Below are 12,590 nucleotides of genomic sequence, written 5' to 3' on the forward strand. Positions count from 1 at the left end.
TCTTTTGTTCTATTTACTTTGTCTCGTGCAAAATTGAGCTAAAAACAGTGGCTTCTCACGATGGTTTCAGAACATATCACAGACAATTGGAGACGGTGCTTCCGATCTAGGAAGCTTTATCAGCCCGCTTTGGCACTCGGGAAGGCAGTCTTTCTGAATTTTATGTAAACTTAAGAACAATGGCTTTCTGTTTCAATGTCCTTGGACTATCACTTTGGAAAGATTTATGTTGCTTTGGCCTCTGTTTCCTCCTGGCTCCAAAGGCCTTTTTCAGTTATTTGAGTTTCAACCCTTGGTTATTTTGTATTTGGATAAGGTTCATGGGTAGAATTTCAGAAGACTCTAGAGAGAAGAGTGGAAGAATTTCCTTTAAGGTTGAAAAGTAAAAGGGCAAATTTCACATTAAGAAATGATAAATCATATGCATTATTTTCCAAAAAGTGGTTCCCAGATCATTGATGATAGACAAGAATGTTTCTATTTGGAGTATTGCTGTAGTCATTCATTTTGTTATATTTAGTTCGATCATGGGAAATAATACCTGTCCTTTACTTATGACACTCAGGTTTCCTTTCATTACAAGTTTATTTAAATAAAAAAATAAAGCTAAATATTAAATAATCACACAGGTGACATATGGGTATGACAAAAATCACAAAGTTGGTATACAAATAATTGGGGTTTGAGAAACGCTAGAGTGGAAGACCAGGAGCGAGTGTCTTGTACAAAAACCCCCAACCCACAAGGTCAAAGGCACACAGCTCTCACCCACAGTAAGCAGGGAGCCAGTGGAGGTGAGCTTTAACTTCAAATAGAATAGAAATTATTCGTATGTGCCAACTAGCAAGGTCTCTGTGTTCAGTTTAACCAGTAATCGAGTGTCCACCCTGGAAAAGGAAATAGCCCAAGTTTAGTGGGAGAGGGGAGTCAGAGGAAGCAAGGCCAAGCTGTAGAGCAGGAGACTTGGGAGGTTACGGGAGCCTTAGACCAGGAGCAGTTTTACCCCCTGCTAAGAGGTCAGAGAGAACAAAGGCAGAGAAAGGGACGTTAAGATTTCTAGCGAATCCATTACTAGCCAGGGTGCCTTCCCCAGAAGTGTGCCACTGATTTTATGACAAAGGACAGCTGCAGTCAGATGATGTGAGCAACTATCTCAAATATAGCAGGGATGGTGGCTCACGCCTGTAATCCTAGCAATTTGAGAGGCCGAGGTGGGAGGATGGCCTGATCTTAGGAATTTGAGACCAGCCTGGGCAACATGATGAAACCCTATTTCTACTAAAAATACAAAAATTAGCCAGGTGTGGTGGTGCACGCCTGTAATCCCAGCTACTGGGGAGGCTGAGGCACGAGACTTGCTTGAACGCAGAGGTGGAGGTTGCAGTGAGCCGAGATCACGCCACTGCAGTTTAGCCTGAGCAACAGAGCAAGACCCTGACTCCAAAATACATATATGGTAGGCTTTTGATGATACCGGAGGTTTAAAAGTACTTATTACCATTGTTGGATTTCATTTTCAAATATGAAAACAGAAAAACTAAAGAAGAGCCATTTCTCCTAATTATATTTGAAACAGAGTCTAGAGATGGAATGTTAATTTTATTCCTTCTTTCACTCTGTGATTTTATGGATTGGGTCCAGGATCGCAAGCCGTCTGGGGTGTGACCCCTCCATCCCTAGCCCCATTACATCTAAGTGAGTGCCTTTGGAACCAGACACCAAAATTCACCTTTCAGTTAAAAGACCTCCCCCTCCTTGTAAACCAAAAAGCTGCTGCCAGGGTGAGGGCTCCTGTTCTCTTCTCTGTCTGCAGCTGTTCAGGCTGCAGAGGACCCTCCACCAGCATATGCGTTTTGTGGGGGTGCAGTGAGAAATTCCTCACAAAGAGGTAAGCAGCAAGGCAGAGCGGTCCCAAGCTACTGAACAAAACCACACGTTCTGATAGGTAGGTAGGTAGGATGTAGAATCTAAGTCACCTAGTCCTCCAATCACCAGTAATTTTCATTCTAAAAATCATACCCTTTGGATTTTTCTTTTGCTTTTCATGAATAAATGAACAGTCATACACTTGATGTCTGAGTGTTGAGTTTCTGTTTAGACCAAGTGAGGAAACTCCACTGAGATCCTTCGCTGGAGTTTAACTGCTCCCTGTGGTCCTGGTCACCACTGTCAGAGAGAATTGGCTGAGTGCTCTGGCTCATGCCTGTAATCCCAGCACTTTGGGACGGTGAAGGTGAATCACTGAGGCAGGAGAATTGCTTGAACCCGGGAGGTGGAGATTGCAGTGAACTGAGATCATGCCACTGCACTCCAGCCTGAGGGACAGAGCTAGACTCCATCTCAAAAAAATAAAAATAAAAAATAAAAAATTATGCTGTCATCTACCTTCCCCTGCACTCACCTGCTGCTGGGACCATCTTATTTACAGCAGATCTCTGCAGGCTAAAAGGTAAAGTTCCAAGGGTTGGAATCTTTATACCAGGCGAAGACTGCACGTAAGGTGATAGGAGCAATGGATGAGACCATGTACTTGGGGAAATACACAGTGTAAAACCAGCTCATTAACTAGGGGTAACACCCCATAACTAGGGGTGCTATTCTGGGAAGTCCATACACCAACATAAAATTGCATTTGGACCCAAGCCACAACATTTTCAGACTGAGTGACCGTGGACAACCAATTTAATCTTTCTGATTTTTAGTTTTCCTTCTGAAAAACAAAAACATACTGGCTGAGGCTTAAATGAGAGTGGAGGACCTCCGCACAGTGAGTGTCCCCTCCCTCAGCCTCAGCCCTCGGTGCTGTGTGTCTTTCAGGCTCTCTTCTTTGCTTTACCCTGCCCTTTTTTGCCCCATGTTAGGCTTTTTCATTCTTTGAACAACCACAATTTAAAACTAAAGAATATTCTAAAATAAGAGTATTTATTGAATACATCTGTATCTTCTCTTGTACGAACCTTTAAAATAACTTTTAACATTTTCTTTTTGAAATACTCCATGTCTGAAAGCAAAAATTGGTGGCTTTTAAAAAATGTTTTTGTGTTTGGGGCTGGTGGTGGGGTTAGCTTTAACTGTTAATAACATTGTAAGTGAATGACTCTTACTAGCAAAAAGATTCTCTTAGCGTAGATTTTTGAGTGTGTCTTGAGTGATTTTTCTGGCTTCAGGTCTAAAACCACAGGCTGTCTTGAGGTAGTTACATAATCTCTGCATTGACATCAGCTTCACAACATGTAAAGGTAACTATACTAATGTTTGCTTGGGGTAATGTAGCACCGGACTGGAGCTCAGCTCTGCCGGGTGGAATAGGAAAAGACGTGGCAGTGTCATGGTCAGATGCAGGTATTCCAAGATGCTGCAGGAGCAGAGCGCTAATCTGATTTGGGACTTTGAACAGAGCTCGGACAGTGTAAGGTCTTTCTATAGGTCCTCACTTCTCATATAGGGTTTATGCAGCCAAGAGTCATTATGAAACGGTGGCTGCCAGGGGACATGGTCTCATCACAGTTTATACTCTTTCAATTCATGTCTTGTTTTTCTGAGGTTGCCCATGATATAAGGCCTATGGAGGAAACCTACTGACTTCTCGTGTGTGTTTTGTTCATTCCTTCATTGACCATTTCTTTGAGTGCTTTCTATAAAGCAGGCACATTGCTCATGGTACCTAAATGTGTGACTCCTGGGCCCTGCCTTTACTAGATGAAAGGTGTGGTAAGAGATATATCTGTAATCAAGTATTTAGGCAATGTGCTGCTTCTGGGTATCCAAGGCACTTTGAGGGCTCAAAGCAGGCAGGGCTGACTTTTGCAGCATGCAGGAGAAGGAAATCCTTTCTAGGGTATGTGATGTCTGTGGTGAACGCTAAAGGCCAAAGCATTGGCTCCTGACTTCCAGCCCCAGTTCTGCATCTGCACCCAACCCTGGCTTGTCCCCTGACCAATTGCTAGTTTTCTGGTCTCTGAGATGGGAAGACAGTGCCTGCCTATCCTGTCTCGAGGCTGAAGCAAGGTCAGTGAGACTGTGTGTGAGGACACTCCCCCATCGGGGGGTTCTCCTGTGTGCCCCAGCAGCCTGAGCCTGCAAGACAGTGGGCTGACTCAGGTTTAAGCTTCAGGGTGTGACTGTGAACTTCGGGTTTGTCGTCTTTAGATCAGACCAAGACATTCTTCTCTAATAAGTGAGTTTGTCATTGAAGTTCAGTTCCGAGTAAATCCCAGTTCTTTCTCTTGCTGACTGTGAGCTTACGGAGATTATTTAACCAATTAGAATCTTAGGTTTCTTATCTGTAAAATGAAGATAATAATTATATTAGTCTGTTCGCACATTGCTATGAAGAAATCCTTGAGACTGGGTAATTGATAAAGAAAAGAGGTTGAATTGGTTTAGGGTTCCACAGCCTGTACAGGAAGCATGATGCTAGTATCTGCTTGGCTTCTGGGGAGGCCTCTGGAAACTTAGAATCATGGTGGAAGGCGAAGGGGGAGCAGAAACATCAGGTGGCCGGAGCAGGAGCATGAGAGAGTGGTGGGGGGAGGTGCCATATACTTTTAAACAGCCAGATCTTGCAAGAACACCAAGGGGATGGTGCTAAACCATTCATGAGAAGCCACCCCCATGATCCAATCACCTCCCACCAGGCCCCATCTCCAGCACTGGGGGTTACAATTCAGCATGAGATTTGGGTGGGGACATAGATCTGAACTGTATCAGTAATAGCATATACTTTATCATGTGGTGATGAGGATTAAAGGGGATAATTTGCATAGACTACCAGGCACATGGTGACTATGCCAACATGTGCCATTGTTGAGACTGGCCTGGTAACCCAGAAGGGGAAACAGAGTCAGAATAAGGCTCCCACTCGCCATGCTGTGTGGTTGTTTATACCATGGTTGGAGCCATTGCAACCCACATAGGTCACAGCGTGGTGGAGAGAGGATGACATACCCTGTTTACCCATGCTGTGGGTACAGTTAGTTGAGACTGAAGGAATTCTTCATCACCATTATGTATTCAAAAAACTCCTGAGAGTTATTCAATCTTAAGGAAGGAAATTCTGACATATACTACAACATGTCGAGGATGAACCTTGGGGACATTATGCTAAGTGAAATAAGCCGGTCACAAAATGACAAATATTATAGGATTCTATTTGCATGAAGCACCTGGAATAATCAAATTCATAGAGACTGAAAGAATAGTGGTTACCAGGGGCTGGCGAGGGAGAGAGGAATGAGCAATATTGTGGGTACAGAGTTTCGATTTTGCTTGGTCACACTAAAGAGTTTAATCTTCTTTACTGAGTAGAGTGGGAAGCCATTGAAGGTTCTGAGTTGAAGATGTTGAAGATGAGGAGAGAGAAAAAGCAGGTTTGTGTTTTGAGAAGATCAATCTGAAGAAACATTTTCTTTCAAGGAAGAATCTTACCAAATTCTAAGAGTTTGATCTGAATTGGGTCCTCGCAACAGGCCCCACCCTGATATTTGCAGGGCCCTCGTAAGAGTACACATGGATACCCACATCCCATAAGTTTAAATGGTTACAGGTTACAATCAAGCCAACAAACTGTTCCATCCTCCAACCATGACAAACATGTCTCTGTAACTAAAATGTCAAAGATGATTGAATTTGACTATAATTGCAGACTAGGTGTTCTGTTGAACCAACAAAATGTGGATTAATAAACATATTCATAATTAGTAAGACTTGGCACAGTGGCTCACATCTGTAATCCCAACACTTTTAGAGGGCAAGGCAGGAGCATCAACTGAGGCCAGGAGTTTGAGACGAGCCTTGGTAACATGGTGAGATTTTGTCTCTACAAAAAAAATAAAAATAAAAATAATTTATAATTAATATATCATTTGCTCTTCCATAATTGTTGCCATCTGTATGACAAAATCACTAATTGTATTGTTCTAATTAAGATTTTCACATAATTTACGTACTTTTGACAGAAATGCTGAGTTAGACTTTTACTTTTTTTTCTTTTTGAGTCAGAGTCTCACTCTGTTACCCAGACTGGAGTGCAGTGGCACGATCTCAGCTCACTGCAACCTCCACCTCCCGGGCTCAAGAGATTCTCCTGCCTCAGCCTCCCTAGTAACTGAGATGACAGGCACCTGCCACCAAGCCCAGCTAATTTTTTGTACTTTTAGTAGAGATGGGATTTTACCATGTTGGCCAGGCTGATCTTGAACTCCTGACCTCTAGTGGTCCATGTACCTTGGCCTCCCAAAGTGCTGGGATTACAGGCATGAGCCACCATGCCTGGCCAACTTTTCCTCTTGTGTAACAACAGCTTTATAGACATATAATCCACGTACTATATGAAGCATCTGTTTAAAGTATACAACTTTTCTTGCGCTGATTTTGTTCTGTTGTCGTTTCTCATTCATTCAATTTGAAGGGAGTTTTATTTCAATTGAAACGTTGCCCTGATAGGGGCGTATCAACCTGAACTGTTAATACAATTCTTAAAGCAATTCTTAGATTTGGAAATGAACCATGAATAGGACACATCATCTTCCAAACACAGTAATGGGATGTCATATGATAAATTATCTTTATCAAATAAAATATTAGCAAATATTTTAATTTTATTGTCTAAATTTCTGTCACATACACTGCAGCTTTTACTGGCTTTTCAAGCAAAATCTCAATCTAATAGGAATGTAGAGTTTTGATGTCATATTTCACTTATGTTCTATCTGGACATCAATATACATTTAAGAACAGTAGGAATGGCTTAATATTGTAACGCGTTCCTTGGCTGCCGTGTGCAAGTGTTGTGAGTTTTGAGGGCCTCCTGAACTGCATATTGAGACATGAAAAGACGTGAGCACATAGACACTTGGCACTGCTGGGAAATGGTGCTTTCTTGTGCAAGGATGAGGAATATTCATATATCCGAAAGGAAGGAATCACTGATTAATGAGCCTTTTTCTCTCCTCTGTGTGTTTCTGTGGCTCAAATCCACCCTGCCCTCTGAAGCAGCCCTATCACTGCCACTGCTATCTTCACAGTGACAAAGCCCTCAAATGCTCAGGTCTTTCAGACACAGTTGCCTGTTCTCTCAAGAACTTAGGGCAAGGATGTAAGGAAGCGTTTTCCTGGACTGAAGATGTCACTTGCCTGAGGCTTGGGGTGACACTGCTCTGTAGCCTAAAACTGCATGTTTTCCAGTCCCTTCCAAATCCATCCCATCAACCTGTTAATTGGGATGTGGACTAATACTGCCAGGGGGTCCCCTGTTTCTCCGTGTGTTCCTTTGGAAGTCTCTGACAGCGTTTTCTACTTGTTTTGTCTCACAGGAACTGGTGAAAGTGGGAAAAGCACCTTTATCAAGCAGATGAGAATTATCCATGGGTCTGGTTACAGCGATGAAGACAGAAAGGGGTTCACGAGGCTGGTTTACCAAAACATATTCACCGCCATGCAATCCATGATCAGAGCGATGGACGCGCTAAGGATACAGTATGTGTGTGAGCAGAATAAGGTAATGTGCTAGGGGTTCCTTGCCCTGTCTGTGAACGTGTGCCTGCCCACTCTGGTTAGCACAAAGATTCCCTTCATGCTTTGGTCAGATGCCAAAAGGAGCTCTTGATCCCTGGGGTGGGATCATTGAGAGGAGTCTGAGGAATTTACTTGGCCCCCAGTCTTCTTTCTGCAGGGCTTCTCTCGTGGTGGTAGTGTGAGGCTACCCAGCGTGCAGGGATTCCAAACTTTGGGTTGTTATTTGGTTGCTTATTTCTGGCACTGAGGAAAGGAAGACACACATTTTCTCTTTCCACTAAGAGACCCAGTGAATTTCTTCATAGGTGCGATGGGTACATTAGGTTTACGATGGCCAGCATTTCAAGAATTCCCAGTCTCAGGAAATATTTTCACGAATGTGCTGTAGACTGCTCAGAGAAATAAGTGGGTTTTGTTCATTTGTGTTGGGAGTTCGCCCTTCTTGGGAACTAAGTGATGGCTCATGAGCACGAGGCTAATGGCCCAGACAGCAATGTGCTCCCACAAAGTGCTGGTGTCAAGCTGCCATTTGCTTTCCCTCACCACTGGTTATTTAAAATACAAATCTGCTGAAAACCAGAGGAAAATAATGAATCAGGAAGGAGAGACGAAGAGGAAAATTAAATTGTACATGGTATATTGGAATGCAAATCTAGAGGAGAATAATACTGTGCTTGAGTTCATTAAAAAACTAGATTAGAAATAAGAGTTTGTCTAAAATAATTGATACCAAATGACAACATGATATGATGATAAAGAGAAAAATTCTGTGTCAGATGGGTCTCTTGTGAATCTGTTAAAAAGGAATTTAGCTACTAAAATGCCAGAATTGCACAGGCTTTAATATGGACACCTTAGGACAACTTTCTTATGAACTTGTGGCACCTATACTCATATATATATGGTTTTTAAAAAATAGTTTTGAAGCAATCAATTTAAATTTTGACTGGATGACATAGGAAAACACAGTAGGCACCACATGTTAGACTTAGCTGTACCTCATTTCTACAACCTCATGCCTTTCCCATCATGTCCTTGCACTCCTGAAGAAATGAGGGAACACATCTTGCCTACACTTTCACCCTGCAACAGTTATGCTAAAAATTGTGTGGGGTGAATTAGCCTACAGCAAGGGTGTTCAATCTTTTGACTTCCCTGGGCCACACTGGAAGAACAATTGTTTTGAGCCACATGTAAAACACACTGACGCTAACAATAGCTGATGAACTTTAAAAAATCCCCCCAAAATCTCATTTTGTTTTAAGAACGTTTACGAATTTGTGTTGGGCTGCATTCAGAACTGTCCTGGGCTGCATGTAGCCCTCAGACCGCGGGTTGGACAGGCTTGGCCTACGGTGTGTCTGGTGTGAAGTAAGATGAGACGTGCACGCTGACCCACTGAGAGATTCTAGAAGTGACTGAGGTGATTCCTTTGTACATTGCTGTGTCTTTCTGAAATTCTGAAAATGCACAGTTCCTTTTTTACTTGCCCTTTCTAATGTACTCTAAAAATTAGGCTTTCTGTGGAGATTTGAGATTATTTCAGAGAAGAGGCGTGGTAGGAATGTCCTTGGGGCAATTTCAGCTCATCTGTTTTTCCCTGTTGTAAAATGCGTTTTGTTTACCAGCCATGGTGAGGTGACTGGCGAAGCCTGGAATTCAAGGGTGGGTTTGTAAATAGACCCACTGGGGAGAAAAGTTTCCCGTGTAAGCCGCTTCTGCTTACCTTGGCAGCAGCGTTTGTAAAATCTAATCAGCATAGTTATCAAGGCCTCTGGGTTTTTGCTTTTGTGTTGTTTTTCCTCATGATCTTCTAGATGTACTCAGTTTATATTTTAAACAAAATGGTTCATGTGATTGAACATCCACCACTGTCTCCTTCTCTCTTGACCTTAATTCTTTCGTCAAGGCCATCTGCATTAGTTTCCTAGGGCTGTTAGAACAAAGTACTTAAGATTGGATGGCTTAAGACAGAAATTTATTGTTTTCACAGTTCTGCACGCTAAAGGGCCAGAACCAAGGTTGACTGGTTCCAACTGGAGGCTCTGGGAGAATCTGTTGCTGGCTTCTTCCCCAGCTTCTGGTGGTGGCTGGAAATCCTTGCTGTTATTGGCTTCTGCCTCTGCCTTTACCCAGCATTCTGCCCTGTGTCTGTGTGCCCACGGCACTGCCCTCTCTGGGTCTGTGTCCAAATTTCCCTCTTCTTAGAAGGACGCTAGTCACCTGATTAGGGACCACCCTAATCCCATATGACCTCATCTTAACTTGCTTTCATCTACAGAGACCCTCTTTGCAAATAAGGTTACACTCTGAAGTTTTGGGTCAGCATGAGCTTTGGGAGAACACTATTCAACCCAGTATAGTCTGCCCTCTGGCTCCCCAGGATTCACATCCAGCACATGTGCAATGTGCATCCACTGCATCCCAGCATCCCTAAAAGTCAACCCATTCCAGCATCTACTCTAAGACCCAATTCGAACCCAAATATCAACTCAAAAAGTCCCAAATCAGGTTAGGCACAGTAGGTTGTGGCTGTAATCCCAGCACTTTGGGAGGCCAAGGGGGGCGGCCATCACTTGAGCCCAGGAGTTTGAGATCAGCCTGGTCAACGTGGTAAAATCCATCTCTGCAAAAAATACAAAAATTAGCCGGGTATGGTGGTACGTGCTTGTAATCCCAGCTACTTGGGAGGCTGAGGTAGGAGGATCCATTGAGCCTGAGAAGCAGAGGTTACAGTGAGCTGAGATGGTGCCTCTGCATTCTGCCCTGGGGACAGAGTGAGACCCTGTTTCCAAAAAAAAAAAAATCTCATTGTCTAAATTACGTATGGGTGAGATTCTTCTCCATTCATGATTGTGAAACTAGGTTACAAGTCCATCATATCTCCCATCTCCTCCTCACTTGCCGTGTCTGGCTCAAGTATCTCAATTCCTGTTTCATAAACTTTCTTAAACAGACACCTGGGATGAATCGAATGCTGAAATGGCATAAGGAGAGGCAGACAGTGGAATGGAAAGAACACCGGGCTTTGCTCATTGATCCACTGTGGGTCTAGGACAGGGGTCTGCAAACTTCTTTAAAGGGCCAGGGAGTCAATATTTGTGGTCTGTATGGTCTCTGTCACAGCTACCCCGTTCTGCTGTTGCAGTGCATAGACACAGGCAATATCTAATTAGTAAATGAATAAGTGTGGCTCAGTTATAAACTCTATGTATGGAATGTATAATAAGAATAGTAAGTTACGAATGCAGTTGAGAATAGTAAGAGCTATTCTTAATTCATGGACCATGCGAAAAATCCACAGTCCCTGAATAGATTTAATACACGGGCTGTGCTTTATTGACTCTGGTCCTGGGGAAGCTGTCCCTTTTGTGTTTTTCCATTTTCTTGTCTGAAACAGCACATACTCTGTCTACTTCATAGGCCAATATGAGCAAAAGGAAGTGATGCTTTATGCTTAAATGAGACAACACATGCTCCATCTACTTTATAAGCTAATATGAGCAAAAGGATGTGATTTACAAATTAAATGACCCTCAAGAAACACAAGGTTATTATTGGGGCAAGTTCAAAAGCCAGAAATGAGCTCATTTTCTTAACTTAAGTCATTTTCATCCTTTTCCTCTCTATCATTTTCCTGTGGGCTATTATTTCTCATAATTTTTTCTCAGGGCTAGTCTTGATTCCAAACATGAAACTGTAGCAAGTACCAGGCTTGGGTCATAAAATGATAAAATGATTAGTGGTTCAGTAGTATTCATGATACTTTAAGAAGCATGCTATATGTTATCTTTCTTGCAAAGTATTGTATAACTTGAAACAAATGATTAGTTATGGCATGGATGAATAAATATGGCAGGGATGAATGTTTATCTTTTATTTTCACAGTGTTGCAATCTTTGTTTTTTTTTTTCATTTGTTTCTGTTTCTTTTAGAGCTGGGAACATTTTCCTATGTATGTAGAAGAGAATTAAAAGTGGTTTGGAGGGTTTTATTGTAACTGTTAGGGAAATCATTGCTCAGCTGGGTTGTTGAAAATCTATGCCTGTTACTTGACAGGCTGCTTATTAAAGGAAATTTATCAGAAATTTCATTCAGCATTTGTTTTAAACTAACATGTTTTTCCAATTAAGATATTGCCTTGAAGATTTTTTCTTATACCTTGCCTGCTTATCTTTTTAAAAAAGAAATGATTCATATGTATTTGCTCACTCTGTTGATAAACCTTAATTTTTATGAATGTCTCTCAGGAGTGTTTTATGAGCACATATTTGAATTTATGACTTCTTGAATAAATATTATAAAGGCATTTGCTCAGTGGCAGGACTCCTAAGTCTGAGTTAGCTTATAACTCATGTTTATTTGTGATGATTTCATAGAAGTCGGAAAAGCATCATAATTTTTGCTGTTTGCGGTACTTTAAACTTGGGAAATTCTCATTCTAGGCCTGTCCCACAGTGAAGGAAAAAAATATGAACCCCTTAAAAGTTCTGCAGAATCTGCTTCTGTGATGTAGATACAGAATTTCCCAGGGGTAAAGGTCAGTCCTACCTGACATCTCAAAAGTGTGTTAGTCCCATATTCAGTAATCTTGAGAAAAAAGGAAAGCCTACAGGCTCTTCACAGCTGACCCCAGCTCCTTCCCTGCCCTTCTGCTCTGCTTATAGGAGCGCTAAACTGCACTGGGGGCATGTTGTATTTGCACGGAACTGAAGTTTAATTGTAAGGACAATCGTGACAAGAACCAAAACAAATTTTTTAAAGAAGAAGAGTTAGTAATTAATATGATTTGGGTCTGTGTCCCTGCCCAAATCTCATGTTGAATTGCAATCCCCAGTGTTGGGGATGGGACCTGTTGGGAGGTGATTGGATCATGGGGGTGGTTTCTCGTGAATGAAACAGTTTAGCACCATCCCCTTGGTGCTGTCCTCATGACAGTGAGTGAGTTCTCATGAGATCTGGTTGTTGGAAAGTGTGTGGCACCTCTTCCACCTTCTCTCTCTCTCTTGTTCCTGCTCTGACCATGTGATGTGCCTGCTGCACATTCATCTTCCACCATGATTGTAAGTTTCCTG

The 12,590-nt window shown here is 42.3% G+C and overlaps 1 protein-coding gene across 2 annotated transcripts in view; it reads left to right on the forward strand.

Moving 5' to 3' along the window:
- The window catches only part of GNA14 (G protein subunit alpha 14), a 219,655-nt gene that overhangs the window by 108,470 nt on the left and 98,595 nt on the right, over positions 1 to 12,590 (forward strand). Inside the window, exons 1-2 of one of the 2 annotated variants that reach the window (XM_032290659.1) lie at positions 3,685 to 3,760; positions 7,314 to 7,498. In XM_032290659.1, the coding sequence (XP_032146550.1) occupies positions 3,700 to 3,760; positions 7,314 to 7,498 (246 nt within the window). In that variant the 5' untranslated portion in view covers positions 3,685 to 3,699. Of the gene's footprint in view, positions 1 to 3,684; positions 3,761 to 7,313; positions 7,499 to 12,590 lie in introns of those variants that run through there. The other variant, XM_032290658.1, reaches the window with a different exon arrangement.

Source organism: Sapajus apella, unplaced genomic scaffold, assembly GCF_009761245.1.
Source record: "Sapajus apella isolate SASKATOON/1434 unplaced genomic scaffold, GSC_monkey_1.0 scaffold24, whole genome shotgun sequence".
NCBI classification, from domain to species: domain Eukaryota; kingdom Metazoa; phylum Chordata; class Mammalia; order Primates; family Cebidae; genus Sapajus; species Sapajus apella.